The sequence below is a fragment of the Gadus chalcogrammus genome, chromosome 3 (genome assembly GCF_026213295.1).
Source record: "Gadus chalcogrammus isolate NIFS_2021 chromosome 3, NIFS_Gcha_1.0, whole genome shotgun sequence".
Lineage (NCBI taxonomy): Eukaryota > Metazoa > Chordata > Actinopteri > Gadiformes > Gadidae > Gadus > Gadus chalcogrammus.
This window is the reverse complement of record NC_079414.1, coordinates 3,069,536-3,085,203: the sequence shown is the minus strand read 5'-3', so window position 1 is coordinate 3,085,203 and position 15,668 is coordinate 3,069,536. Positions and strand designations below refer to the sequence as shown.

At 42.1% G+C, this 15,668-nt stretch overlaps 1 protein-coding gene across 1 annotated transcript in view; it reads left to right on the top strand.

The window, feature by feature from the left end:
* Positions 1-14,971, top strand: part of LOC130378165 (zeta-sarcoglycan-like) — a 200,356-nt gene extending 185,385 nt beyond the window's left edge. The window contains exons 4-5 of the mRNA XM_056585053.1: positions 13,628-13,757; positions 14,916-14,971. Of these exons, the coding sequence (XP_056441028.1) occupies positions 13,628-13,757; positions 14,916-14,971 (186 nt within the window). The remainder of the gene's footprint in view (positions 1-13,627; positions 13,758-14,915) is intronic.
* The last annotated feature ends 697 nt before the right edge of the window (positions 14,972-15,668 follow it).

Below are 15,668 nucleotides of genomic sequence, written 5' to 3'. Positions count from 1 at the left end.
CGGTACTTAGTTGAGTTGGTGGGTTATAGTGGAGGTTTTACTTAGTACTTCATCTGTAATTCCTCTGTATTTACCTTCTTATTACCAGTGGTTATTACGCAGCAATACACTATGATTTACCATATATTTACTGGGTAATTCCTCTGTATTACCTTCTTATTACTAGTGGTAATTACCCAGTAATACACTATGATTTACATATATTTACCAGGAAAATACCTAGTAATAAGGGGACTGTAAAAGGAAGGATTACCAGTGCATCTTGGGATCACTCTGTGAAAATTGTTGGTCTCTGGGAAAAAGCCGTCCCTAACCCTAACCCGAAACCCGAAAGCCGACCGGGCCAAGTTTCGATTTGGGGGTCCCAGTTAGGTATGGAAGTAAATCTGTGCCATCGGATTTTGAAAATAAAAAGCCATTGAATTCTAAGCACTGAATATTTATGCATTGAAATGAAGTATCTGGATTTTTGCCTCTGAATTTACTCAATAAATCATATTCAGAATTTAAAAAAATTCAAAATCTAATATTCAACGTCTCCAAATTCAACATGACAAATTCAGCTGCAAATTCAATGTCAGAAAGTTCAGTATTAACACCCGGGGACCCAAGGAAGAGCAATCGATCCTAGATGCTAGATCGCGGTTAAGCAAGGAGAGTGGGAATAAGAGCGTCACTCGCTGGTTCTTTCTTTCTTGATACAAACGTTAATTCTAAACAGCATTTTACGCAGTGGCCTATAATAGGAAATTCTCAAAGATAAATCAACGTCATTAAACACTGATTGTAGCTTTTGATTGGGAGAGAAGAAGCCACTGAAAAGTGTGACCCTAGGGGGCGCTGTTGCCCATTTGAAGCGTAGACAGGCATGAAGTCGTTCATGCGGCGAAACATCCCCAAGCTTAAAACTTAACGTTTGTATCGTGATCGATCACTCGGATTGAGGGTATTCTTATTGTGACACCGGATGCACGTTAAGTGGCTGGAGCAAAACTGTTAATATGCCTCTGTGGTGGCATAACAGAGCCAACACTATTCCGCACCGAGTGACATGATAGTCTACAGATATGAGGATGACAATTAAAAGCAGGTTGCTGTCGGGCGCCTCTTCCCGAGGTACGCCGTGCTTCCACTGGAACTACAGGCTGGCTGCCGCTTCAGTTGCGCAATACTGTCGGCTTTGCCCTCTCGTTCACAGTGGGCAGCGGGCTCAGCATCACATCACAGATCGCCCCAGCATCACACCAAACGTAGGCAAAGTGACCTCGGCGGATTGCCCCAAATTGGTGCCCTAATAAATTGGGCTCCTTGACCACTTCAATTACACTTACGTTGCATGTAAATCCAGCTAAGTCCCTGCAATCACACACACACACTTCACATGCAGGCATTAGTTCATCGTTTACTTCATACTGCAGTAAAAAAAAAAGAAAACGGTGTGCATTATAACAAAAACATAAATAAAACATAAGATCCCCCCCCCCCCCCCACCACCTCGTTATGGTGGGTCGTTATGGTGCTTCTCTCCCCATAAAAAAGCTAGTCAGTGTTTAATGACTTTGATTTACCTTTGAGGATTTCCTATTATAGGCTACTGTGTAAAATGCTGTCTAGAATTAACGTTTATGTCAAGAAAGAAGAATCGAGTGACGCTCTTATTCCCACTCTCCTTGCTTGACTGCGATCTAGCATCTAGGATCGAATGTTCTTCCATGGGTCCCCGGATGTTAACACGGAATTTTCTGACATTGAATTTGGCAGCTGACTTAGGCATGTGGAATTTAGGGACGTTGAAAATATTTAGGTAGAACTTTTTAACGTTGAATATTTGATTGTGAATTTTTTAACAGTGAAAGATAAAGCTGATTTAAATTCAGAGGCAAAAAATCCAGACACGTAATTTCAATGCATAAATATTCAGTGCTTAGAATTCAATGGATTTTTATTTTCAAAATCCGATGGCAAAGATTTATTTTTATAGTAAGGCCCTAGAATAAGAAATTCAAATTTCAGGGGTAGGACCTTCCTATCTCAAAAACCTGTCTTTCCACCACATTCTGAACCATATGGTCTTGCAGGCAATGCTTCTGAGAGGCTTTGTCCAAACAACAGTCTATTTGGAAAACTTTTTTTCTCTTAGGGCTAGAACTCCAAATCTGATTCTCGGGACCTGGGAAATGTGTGTATACTTTGCACATCTCTAGCTATCTCGAAAAGGCCAAAAAAAGGGGCATGACCTAAAACATTAGAGTAAATGTACATAGTACAGAGGTTTGTTTTCTAGTCCCCATTTTTTTGTGATGGAGATGTACATTTGTGCCTTAAGATGTGTAGACGCTGCTGGCCTGTGGCAAAGTTTTTTGACGTCTGGGTCAAAAGATCCAAAGGAGCCGGCTCCCACACCGCTTATGAATAACAAAATGTTAATGTGCATTTCTCTAATAACTTTTTGTCATTATTAAAGAGGTGCCTGATTCTCAGATATGCATGTTGGATGGGCTAGGGTTGTAGGTCGGGGAAGAACTTCGGCCGAAATCTTGTAAGCAAGCTTACTGGTGAGATGCAACGAGATGGAGCACTTACTAGTGTTGGCTCGAGTCGTTCACGAACCGGTTCGAATGAACGAGTCTTTAGGACGAACTAACCGAACCGGTTCGTTTCTCTTGTTCGTCTCGTTCACCATTCGATTCACCGGAAACTCGACTGAACGAGTTTCTGGTAGCACTAACTCCACTGAGTCTGACTGACTCAGCTGAGAACCGTGCAATAGCGTGCATACCATGATGCGATTCACCGCTACCGGAAACTAGGCTGATTCGCGAAAGACTCCTCCCAGTTCATTCGAGGTTCCCGTGAATCGATTCACCGGAAACTCGACTGAGCTGGGGAGGAGTCGTTCGCAGAATCGTTGGTTCGTTCAGCCTGGTTTCCGGTAGCGGTAAATCGAATCATGGAATGCACGCCATTGCACGGTTCTCACCTGAGTCAGTCAGACTCAGTGGAGTTAGTGCTACCGGAAACTCGACTGAACGAACGAACAAACGATTCGCGAACGACTCCTCTTGGCGAACTGAATCACGCGAACCGGGTCACGGAAACGAATCATTAAATCCACCACTAGCACTTACTGAGTCATTTCCTGTAGGGCTCGAGCCACAAGAGAGACGCCATGCGCGTTTCTCAGAGTGACGAAACAAGCCACCAGACAAAAGAAAAACAAAAAACAAGTCACGTTAATTAAAAAAAGTAACTTATAATTACAAGTCCGAAACTGCGGAAATAAGAAACATCAAAGGTGGCATTTGAAGGAACCTTGGACTATTTCCTAACCAGCGGACCCTAGTTTACGACAAAAACACACATTTACAGCATTTCCGTTCCGTCCCTGCCTTAACCACGTGGTTTTTTGGAGCCATGTAACCATAGCAACCACTAGAGTCAAGTGACGTTGAACGCAGGCCCAATGAAAAGAAAAGGGGCACAAAAGCCTATATAAATAAAATAAATATCCTAAAAACTATCCAAATAGGAAAGATGCTCACAACGTCTATTAGAGCCGTAGATGGGTTAATACAGGAGTGAATGGGCTGCTGAAGCCCCGCTCTGAACGTCAACATCGCCGGGTATGGCATAACATTGTATTAGAATGAACCCCCTCTCTGTCTGCAGACGACGCCGAAAGGTACCTTAACCTCAGCGACCGACGCTAGTACCCTTGCCAACAGTCGGTATCTGACGTTTTCGGAGTGAGACTGTGTTTGTCAGTACACACTCAGGAGGAGAATGACCTCTCACACATGATAACTTAATTATTTATTTCAAATACCCTGCCTCGTTAAATGTGTCCATGCACATCTCTCAGAGTGACATTGTAGCCTACTTGCCACCAGACAGTGATACAAAAAAATAAAACTGTCTAAAAACTAGTGTAAAGCAGAACAATACGATATAGAACTTGCACTGTGCACTCTTCTGAAGTCGAAAAAAAACTCGGGATTGAAATGCATTGGGTTTAATATTAAATGAATTAAATATTAAAATATATATTTATATATATATATTTTTTTTAAATGACAAAGTTATAATCTAACGTGGCGCTGAGCATTCACCAAATAAAAAAAATGTATGTTGCTATGTATTTGTAGTTTTGTCACTACTTTTACTGTATTTGAGTGATTATTAATTGTTTGTATGTTCAGATTTTAATTGGACCCCAGGAAGACTAGTCTGCCGCTTCTGCGACAACTAATGGGGATCCATAATAAACAATAAACAATAAAACAACAATTCCCAAAAAGGGTCCTGTTCCCCTGTAGCCATACATACCGGGGAGCATAGGACCCTTTTTGGGAAAAGCGGGGAACATAGGACCCTTTTCTGGGAAAAGGGTCCTATGTTCCCCGCAATCTATCCATCTTTAAAGATATTTAAACTTTGACGCGACATTCGTGTGATGACAGCCAATCGGCGTTCAACAGCCTGGCCACTGAGTGACATGTGTAACGTTACAGCCAATCAGCGTTCAACCGGCCAACTCAGTGCAGTGCAGTCCGGGCTGCACTGCAAGAGAAGAGAAAGCAAACAATAAAAATACGTACAATTTAAAAGAAAATAAATGTTATGAACTACCCAAGTGTTGACTGATTTGTGCCAAGGTGTTTACCTAAAATGTATTTTCAAAGTGATCCCTAAATGCCAGTCCACTCGTTTCTCAAGGCGAAATTCATTGTCATGTTGATCGCCATCAAGAAAGTCATAGCTGTTTTATTAAAGAATACAAAAAAGTAGTTAACTACTGTTTTGTATTCTTTAATAAAACAGCTACTTTTACTTTTTTTTCTTTTTTTTTTAATGTAGTGTGTCTATGACTTTCGTTTTGCCATAATAGTAACCGTTGTATAAAAGCAATAGATCAGTTCAGTCAGTGGTATGTGCTCATTATACCACTGTGAAGGTTTTTTTTTAATAATTTAACAACTGACAGGGTTTGCCTTTACTATCAACATAGTATTTTACATTTGAATGCATTAATTATGTGACATACTGTCACAGCCAATATTAAATCAAAATCTAATATGGGCAGTGGGACAAAAATTATATTTCCCCACAAAAACAATATTTTATTGATTTGTATAAAAACAATTTAGCTCATTAATTGGAAAAGAGCTTGAGGTAAGACGTTTTCTGAACAATAATGCATAGTATAAAGTTAAACACATAATGCACTGCTGTATTCAACTTTTAAGAGCTGCAATGTGAGGGGCCAGCCACATGCCCTTTAAACCACCACAACAACAACATTTCCACTTCTGGGTTCCACTGAACAATTAACGCGTCAATATTCGAGGGGCTTTGGCACATCAAATGATGGAACAAGCATCCCGTACTGGTTCAACTGCTCCTGCAGGAAGAGAGCCACTTGTAGCAGGTCCAACTGGGCTTTTCTCCTGAACAGTCCCAATGACTTCAGATGTCTGCGCAATGTTGACATACTTATATTAATGCCCTCCTCACTTTTAAGGAACATCCATATTTCCCAATGCCTCAACCCGAGCATGAAATAAAATACGATAGCGTCGGATAGCGTCATCTTTGCCGGCCAATGACTTCAGATGTCTGCGCAATGTTGACGTAGGCTACTTGTATTAATGCCCTCCTTACTTTTAAGGAGAATCAATATTTCCCAATGCCTCAACCCGGGCAGGAAATAAAATACGATAGCGTCGGATAGCGTCATCTTTGCCGGCCAATGACTTCAGATGTCTGCGCAATGTTGACATACTTATATTAATGCCCTCCTCACTTTTAAGGAACATCAATATTTTCCAATGCCTCAACCCGAGCAGGAGATTAAATACGATAGCGTCAGATCGCGTCATCTTTGCCGGCCTGCAGATAGCCATCAACGTTATTGATGAATGATCATATATTTACGACATAAGGATCCTTTTCTCGTAAACGAGATCCTTAATGTCGTAAATATATGATATCTTATCTCGTAATTACGAGATATTATCTCGTAATTACGAGATCCTGAGTGTGCTAACGGCTACATTAGCTGTGAAACTTTTTTTTATTTGGTGAATGCTCAGCGCCACCGTAATAATATTATAAGTAGACATGTAGCTTTTATCAATTATCGTTATAACAAGATCTGTATTCTAGAGCATGCACTGCGCAGCCCCCCCCTCCTTCTGAAGTCGATCTCCTGATTGAAATGCATTGGTTTAATATTGAATTAATTAAATATTAAAATATATATTATCTATAATATCTGATTATTTAGTAATGATATTATAAATAGACCATGTAGCTTTTATTCAATAATTATTATAACAAGATCTGTATACTAGAGCGTGCACTGCGCAGCCCGCCCCCAATTCTGAAGTCAAAAGAAATCTCCCGATTGAAATGCATTGGTTTAATATTGAATTAATTTAATATTAAAATGTATATTATGTATATATATAAATATACAATTATTTATTTATAATATTATAAGTAGAGCATGTAGCTTTTATTCAATTATCGTTATAACAAGATCTGTAGCCTATCTGACCGTTAAAAATTCACTTCCAACAATGTTGAGGTGTGGTTCAGGTATACCAGACAATATTAAAATATTCATAACATAAAAACAATGTAAAAAATAAGGTTATGGGCCGAATTTGGTTAAAATACAGCCTCTGCTGGCCCAAAACTAGATCGTCTCATTTCCTTGTTACACGCTTTAATAAAATTATATTTAAATTATTATGACATGGAACCTTTATTTTCTTGCCGTTATCATTACTTTCTTTCTCGTTATATCGATATAAATTCTCCAAACACAGTGGAAAAGAGATAGAGGGGGCCATAGAGAGGGACACTGACTGATGGGCTTAAGAGGGCCTCTCCGTATATAAAGAATAATATATAATATATAAATACCTGTGTATGTTCTGAGAAACCCTCCAATCCAAAATGCATGGGTTTACATTTCGTTCTGTGCAATACGAATAATGTGTGACAATCATGCTCTGGGACAAGATTCAATAGATTATTTTTTGTGAGCGTGAGAACATAAGGTTTTTGCGGAGGTCTGCTGTAAAAAACTGGGAAATAAGAGTATCCCTAATACTCTACATTTACCCTTTGATGCATTTGTTTTTTTGACACATACAAAAGTAGAGGGTGCACTGTACTATCTGCGCACACCCCTTCGGTGGTCGAAGAAAATTCCAATTGAAAGAAAATGGTTTGAATTTCGTTCTGTGGAGCACGGTTAATTTTATTCATTTTTTTTTCCCAGTTTTTCAGGAGATCTGCTTCAAAAATGGAAAGATTGACATATATATAACTAGAGGGCGCACTGTACTATCTGCAAACACCCCTTCTGAAGCCTTTCTCTCTCTCCCTCTCTCTCTTTCTCGTTTTGTTTTGTGGAGCATGTTAATTGTCTGAGAAACACTGCGACTCAAAATGCATTGGTTTACATTTGGTTCTGTGGAGCACGTTCGTTTCAGTTTTTTCAGGAGGTCTGCTTAAAAAATCGGAACATTACTAGAGGGTGCACTGTACTGTTGAAGTACGCTCTCTCTCTCTCCCTCTCCTCTCCCTCTCTCTCTCTCTCTCTGTCTCTCTCTCTCTCTCTCTCTCTCTCTCTCTCTCTCCTCTGAAAAATGCTCCCATTCAAAATGCATTGGTTTACATTTTGTTCTGTGTGGCACGAAAAACACCAGAGAAACGTGCTCTGGGACACGATTCAATAGATTAACGTTTGTGCGCATGAGCACGAAATCGTGTGATACCGGGTTGAATAATAAGGTAAGTCACCAGGCAGTTGGGGAGAGGAGCTGGAGATATTATCAGGGCCCATCTGGTTGACGGGTAGACCCCGGGCCACGCGGATCTGACACCCATCCACAAATTTATTCATTACCTTTACTAAATTACATGAGCAGCTCGGTAAGCCCAAGGCACAAGTGTCCTATTAATAATCAAAGTAAATGTACTATCACCTTCATAATACAGATGTTATGTTGCAGAGAGAGGTGGAAGAGAAGTAAGAGGAGGAGCAAAAAGAAAGGGATGAGGAGAGAATGGAGGGAAGAGAGTAGGGAGAGAGCGAAGGGAGAGGGAGATGAAGGGGAGAGACTGGAGAGGAGAAGGGAGAGCAGAGGAAGAGGAGAGGTAGGGAGAGAGAGAGAGAAAGAGAGGGAGGAGAGCAAAGGAGGAGGAGAGAGACAGAGAGAGAGAGAGAGAGAGAGAGAGAGAGAGAGAAGGGGAGAGGAGCAGAAGGTTACAATACTATCATATATATAATTTATATGTATATATATACTGTATATACACCTTGCACACAGAATATTGTTTCAAAGTAGCATATGTCGATGTATATCCAGTAACACTGTGCATACACGCTTTAAGGAACATAAGTGAACTATAGTCGCTCAGAAAATTAAAGAATCAATATACAGCATCAAATGAGAAAAATTACTTGATGGAAAAACAACGGTCAGGCATCAAAGCTGCATCAATCAACCATATCACTGGCTTATAATTTCAAGGACAATCTTAAAACATAAAATAACTGCATCAAATGGTTTCAATCCTTAGATCGATCAACCCTTCTCATGTAACAAGATGTCACCAGAGGCTGTAAATATCAAACACGTGCACCAGTGAAAGAATCTATTCCGTCGTTCTTCCTAGGACCCTCACGCCAAGAAACCGATGCAGCAACATAACCTGTCTATCACTACCAACATCATCCACAAGAACTGAGGGAGGAAAGAAAGTCTGGACCCATAAGAGTATAAAGAGAACGGCCTCACTTTAAGTAGATTTTGGATTTTGGATTTTGGAAAATTATCAGTTTTTTGTAGTGTGTGTGGTGTGTGTTTTTGTGTATGTTTGTGTGTGTGTGTGTGTGGTGTGTGTGTTGGTGTTGTGTGTGTGTGTGTGTGTGTGTGTGTGTGTGTGTGTGTGTGTGTATGTGTGTGTTGATTGAGCATTTGCATGTGTGCGTGTGTTGTGCGTGCTTGCTATGTTCATCTTAATTTTCCTTGTATATTTCATCGTAATGTGTGTATAGGCATAATAATTGCAAACTGCTCTATTGCGGTCTATGTGGACTTTAAGACAGCCGCTGTGACGCTGGGCTGGGATAATTCGCTGCACCCTAACTGCGCCGCTTGCTGCTGCAGTTGTTTACGTTGATATCCTGGTTAATACCAGCCTCCAGGTTCCTCCGGCCTTCCCCTCGCCTTTCAGCGGGTTTTTAGCATGGCATCGGTATACACTGTAGGAGCGTTTGGCGATACGCCAGCACGATTAATATTCATGTCATAGCGGGGGCCCGCAGCAGAGCCTTCTCCCCCCAGATTCGCCCTAATCTGTGTCCTATGGGCAGCGTTAGAGCAGCCGTGAATCCTCCACACTGTACACACTACATACTATGTCTACTAAACAGTGTGCTTATACAAATGTGACGATATACCAACCTGTTAGAAAACTGCATTTCCTTTCAGGATTAAATCTACCCTGCACTTGTATGCTGGTTGAATCCAGTAAGCTATTATTCAAGAGTAATTAGTGAGAAACACCATTGCCTCCGTCGGTATGCAAGATGCGATCGTTTTGAAATGACTGCGTCTGCATGACATGTATGTTTGCCTGTTTTGAGACATTTCAAACTGCTCCCTGCGACGTTTCTGAGCAATCAGGCCTTCCTTCAGGGACTGATTCAGGGGATCAATCCGGCCTGTCAATCAAAGGTCAGAAAAGTGTCCACAGTGCTGGAGGAATCTATTTGTGTGAAATAAAGGCTGCAGATTAAGATAAACTTTATTAATCCCAGACAGAATCTGTCTGGATATATCGGAGAGGTCCTCTTAAACCCATCAGTAGAAAAGAGATTTGTCCACTACATATCAAGCCATGTTGGTGCCTGTGTGTCAGAATACGGTCCAGATATCTGGTTCCTGGTGTGAGCTTATATATTAAAACCTTGTATGGTGCCAACTTCCATCCTGCAGGATTCATAAAAGAACTGTGGAAACGGCTCGGGTTTTAAAACAACCGTCATCGCTTCTACAAACAGACACATTAACACCCTGCTAAATATTTAACATTTATTTACAGCCTCCCCAGCCGTGTCATAGATGAGAATGGGCTGGATTAGAGGCGGCCGGCAGCCAGCGCGGAAAGATTTCCGAGTGACAGAGCGCTGAACTAAGTGAATGGGACCAGGGGTCTACTGAGTTGGAATAACTGGAGGAACATAACATCTGTCATTGCTTTACAAAGCGCCCATCGCTCTAAACAGAGTTGAAAAAAATGTACCTGAAGTCCATCACACGCATCGTTAAGAAACGCAAGTGACACGAGATGACGAAAATAAAGCACAAGAGCGCATTTAATTATTTGAGAGCCAGAGTTGTTTCTGGGTCTCTGTTGTTGTGTGTGTGTTAATGGTTGGCGCGTGTGTCGACTTTGAAAGACTTTTCAGTTGCACTCCTGGTCATTCATCTGTTTTAGATGTGTGTCCCGGTGTGTGTGTGTAGTGTGTGTGTGTGGTGTGTGTATGTGTGTGTGTGTGTGTGTGTGTGTGTGTGTGTGTGGTGTGTGTGTGTGTGTGTGTGTGTGTGTGTGTGGTGTTGTGTGTAGGGGGGGGGTTTATGTGAGTGGTTTAGTGTGTGTGTGTTTGTGTGTGGTGTGTGTGGTGTGTGTGTTCGTGCCCGTGTTGAGAATTAGACCTACGATCTCTGTCCATGGGGCTGAAACACCGTGATGTCGAAGTGAAGTGAAGGGTTGTCACTTTGCTCTCCAATATTCACGTGAACGTGATATGTAGGAGAGAGATGTGGGAGAGAGCGAGGAGAGAGAGAGCGAGAGAGAGCGAGAGCGCGAAGGCAAGGTATAAAACTCTTTATTATGTAGGAGCCTAATTCGGCATATTGAACCGTTGCCTAATTGCGCCTCCTTTTTGAAAGTTCGGACAAACTGATCTTCGGACCAATGGGTACCGGTTTTCGGAACATTGAACCGTCGGCATAGTGGCATTCGCGATCTAAGGGAAATATTCGGACCATTGAGACGTCGGAACAATGAGGTGTCGGAATTACGGGCAGGCCCCCATGGAACATGCCTGCAGCACCAATGGAAGGGATGCATACAGCAGTGTGTGTTGTCATCCCATTAATGCTCCGTCCAGAGCATTTATATACTAAATAGCACGTGGGCTCACTGGTGCAGAAGACCTGGTGCGCACGGGGGCGCAATTATTCATATATGAACAAGCAATGAAGATGAGTATGTTCCTTGAAGCGGATGACAGGTTTATAATTTTGTCAGAACAGCGTGAGGCCAATTAGCCTCTGAGGTTGTTAGCATACTATTATGAGGACGCATGACAATAATGGCACTTTATCCATGACTTTATGGCCTGTTGATGACCCCTTAAGCACATTCTATATCTGGTATGGCTCTTATGTGTTCTTAGTAAAAACATGGATTTGATCAGAGAGGGACGGGAGTCAATGTGATGGGTCAGAAAGAAGCCACATTGGATGAGGAGGGGTTAGTGTCCTTGTAGACCTACAGAACTCTGTTTGTGTAGAGAGCAGGCAGTCATAATATTATGAATTTGGTTCAGTTCCCATAAACAAATCTCCAACTTGACCAATTTCCATTTGGAAGTCATTCCAGAATGTACCACAATATTGATTTGGAGAAATCAACAAAGAAACGTGGTTACCTGTCAGCACTTCATTCCACAACACGCAAAAGCTATTAGAAATAGGGAGAGAGAATCTAGAAAGATAGGACAATACACTACCCCAGTTCTGGAGACCAAAGCTCACTCATCACCAAGCACAACATAACCTTAGAGCAGAAACAGCCTTCAGAAAATCATTGACTCATTAACAAGAACACAATTAATGTCAATGCATTTGTCCTATTTTACTAAGGGCCGTTTGTCTTTCTCACGTAAACAAACACACAAACCAAACGCACACACACAGACTCACACCGTCTGTTTGCCGATGTGATGCAGGAGCCTCATTCCTCTAATGGTGGCCTGGTTGGTGTTGGGATGACCGTCGCCATTTAAGTCCCAGGACTATGCCCTAGGGTTTTAAAGTCCAGACCCCAACACAGCCAGGCGAACCAGGAGAAGGTCTCAGAGCACTCGAGAGGAAGGCCCGTCCAGGCAGGGCCACCACGGAGCAGCAACAGGAGGCAGGGCCACTAGGACGTATCAACAGATGGCAGGGCCCCACACAGCCAGATCATGAGACCAAGACCAGGAGGAGGAGAGGAGTGTGGTAGCACTGCAGAGGAAGGAGGAGGAAGAGGGGGGAGGAGAGGAGCATGGTGGCACTGGGGAGGGAGGAGGAGGAGGAGGAGAGGAACAGTGAAAGCAGACACGGAGATAGATGGCAATAATCTGGATAAAAGTGTGAAAAGAAGGAAATCCAGCAGCCTCTGTTGCAATATGAGAGGATACGGACGCTGATTGAAGAAGACACTTTATGCTCGGCTGTTTTCTTATATAGGAGAGTACTGGTTCATATACCTGTCATGAATATGAACGTCTACTGGTGTCAGCTCTGCTATTGCAGGAAAAGGTTTTGGGGAACCATAGACATCAGCAAACCCATATGTAGTCCTGAAGGGAAATTAAAATTGAGCGGAATTACGTAGGAAAGCGGAGCTATATGACGGTCCATATGATTTCCCCTTTAAGAATAACAAACATTATTTTATTGGAACAATTAACTTTAACTTCCTCCTCGTTAAAGGGAAGACAGAACTGGCTGACAGACAGGTGCTTTGGAGGGAATTCCCTATCGTTTTATCTGTGGCCATTACAACGGCACCCTCACTTATTAACAAATGCTATTTATAATTGAGGCTGGTGTTGAATGAGGCTGGTGTTTGATGAGGCTGGTGTTGGATGAGGCTGTTTATTAATCAGGCTGGTATAATATGAGGCTGATCTTTAATGAGGCTGGTGTTTAATGATGCTGGTGTTTAATGAGGCTGGTGTTGGATGAGGCTGGTATAAGATTAGGCTGCGATTCAATATGACTGTTATTGTTTGAGGCTGCTATTTAAAAAGGCTGATATTGGATGAGGCTGGTGTTTAATAAGGCTGGTTGTGAGTGAGGCTGGTGTTTAATAAGACTGCTTTTGGATAAGGCATTTGGACGGTGATGTTTGACAAATTGTGCAATTTACACAGAGGAGTTTGCAGAACTTTTGATTTAATTTATTAATTTGTTTTGAATTAATGAGTAGTTATCATGTGATAGGCCTTTGTTTAACTGCTAATTAGAAACTGCGCAAAATGTAATTGTTTCATTCTGTGTGTGTGGGTGTGTGTGGTGTGTGTGTGTGTGTGTGTGTGTGTGTGTGGTGTGTGTGTGTGGTTGTGTGTGTGTGTGTGTGTGTGTGTGTCGTGTGTGTCTGTCTGTCTGTCTTTTCATGCAGCACAAATTTTCGAGAGGGAAAAAAAGGGATAGTAAATAGTTTGTCCATTTGACTCTTCACTGAAGGGCACTAGTTGTTGGACCAGATAGGGTTGGAGGGGTTGATGGACAGCTTGAAGTAAACTCTTTTCTGTTTGTTTTGCCCCCAGGACAGCCCGTTGATCCTGCAGTCAGACAGGAACGTGACAGTGAACGCCAGAAACAACCTGGGACAAGTAACTGGTCAGCTCACCGTTGGTAAGAGGCACACTCACACACACACACACACACACACACACACACACACACACACACACACACACACACCTTCATGCGAATGCAAATGTGAAGGAACAGAGAAATATGCAGGCGCATTGGTTTTGATACCAGGCTTCCCTTTGTTGGAGATTGTGTTTGAGTTCTTAATAAGTATTGTGCGCTACTTGGACAAACTGGGAGTGGCTGCTGTACTGGTTATGCCGTGTTCTTGTTGATAGCATCACTGGGAGGGCAGATGAACAAGCTTTCAGAGTGAGAACCGCCACCTTGCTCTGGGAGTCAGACAGAGGCAGGGCTGTGGTTGTAGTTTACAAGTCACAAGTTTACCAGTAATTCATTGATCATAAATGCTGTGGTAAGCATTAACCAAGTAAATAACAGTTAACTAATCTATAGTAAACATTAATATCCATAAGTTAATGCAGTAATAAGCATCATTAGGGTCAGGGTTAACCCTATAAAATAATGTCTCAATTAATACCTTAGTTAACATGATCACAAGTAAACCTAGACACCATTTGTAAAGTCAACTTGTAAAGTTAATTGTCAATCAACTGCTAGTTTATTGTTCGTTAATGCTTTTTGTAAATGGTTAATGATATTAATTAAAGTCCCCTTATCATAAAGTGTTTCCAATCAATTTTACAATACATGTAACGATGGCCATTTATGTGACTGTGACTGTATTTCACGGAAACATACAAAACGACGCACAGACGTGTGTGTGCAGGACTTTTGACACTTTGAAAGTTTAAAATCCCTGCTGTGGACCCCCGATGGTGAAAAATCATTGAAGCCACTTCCCTGGGAACAACTGGGAGGTTTGTGTTTGTGTGTGTGTTGTGTGTGTGTGTGTGTGTGTGTGTGTGTGTGTGTGTGTGTGTGTGTGTGTGTGTGTGTTTGTGTGTACAATGTGTGTGTGTGTGTGTGTGTGTGTGTGTGTGTGTGTGTGTGTGTGTGTGTGTGTGTGTGTGTGTGTGTGTGAGTTTGTGTGTACAATTGTTTGTGTGTGTGGGTGTGTGTGTGTGTGTGTGTGTGTGTGTGTGTGTGTGTGTGTGTGTGTGTGTGTGTGTGTCAGTTTCAGCGCACATTGAAGGCCCTATTCCCCAAGGCATTAGAAGTACATCTGCAATAAGAAGACCAAGCTCCCCTCACTAAACATGGGCTGCCTCTCCAAAGGTCCTGTAAACACTGCTGGGGAGCAGCGGAGCAGCCGTCAGCCTGGTGGACTGTGACCTCTGACCCGGGCTCAGCAGCCAGAGACTACCTGACATCCTTCTGCACTTAGCCACTAGTGAGGTAGGGTAGAAGCAGAAGGTCTGCTTGTACAGTACAATCACACCCAGTTCCCTGAGGTGGATACATAGCAGGGGGCAGGAGGCCTACCAGGTCAAGTCATGCGTTATCCTCACGTTTTATGAATGAGAACTGTGTTCCCATAGTGAAACAGGTGTTGTTTAGGCAAGAAATACCAAAGACTTTACTTGCAGATCAGTGAGCAATTCAAAAGTTGAGATGTGTGTGATGCATTTGATCAGTGAGCAAAATTGTTCCAGGATAACCTCTTTTTAATCCTCTTAAAACCACAATGCTTTCAGAATGCAGAGGGCTAGCAGTACAGAGAAATCTCTTGGTGTTTTCCAGGCTGATATTTGTTCCTGAAGAACATTGGTGGGCTTGAACCGGTTCTTGATGTCTTGATATGAGACAATTGAAAATGTGCAAAGCTTTCAGATTTTTACCCAGAGCTTCTCCTACGCTGGAAAACAATGATTTAATGCAGACTGCACTGGCATCTGCAGGGATCACTATCCCATAATATGACTGCAGATGAAGCTACCATTCCAGAGTCAATATAGAAATATACACATACTTAGACCCAAACGTAGACGCATACAGACCCAGACGTGTGTGCGTGGGCCTGTTCTGCCA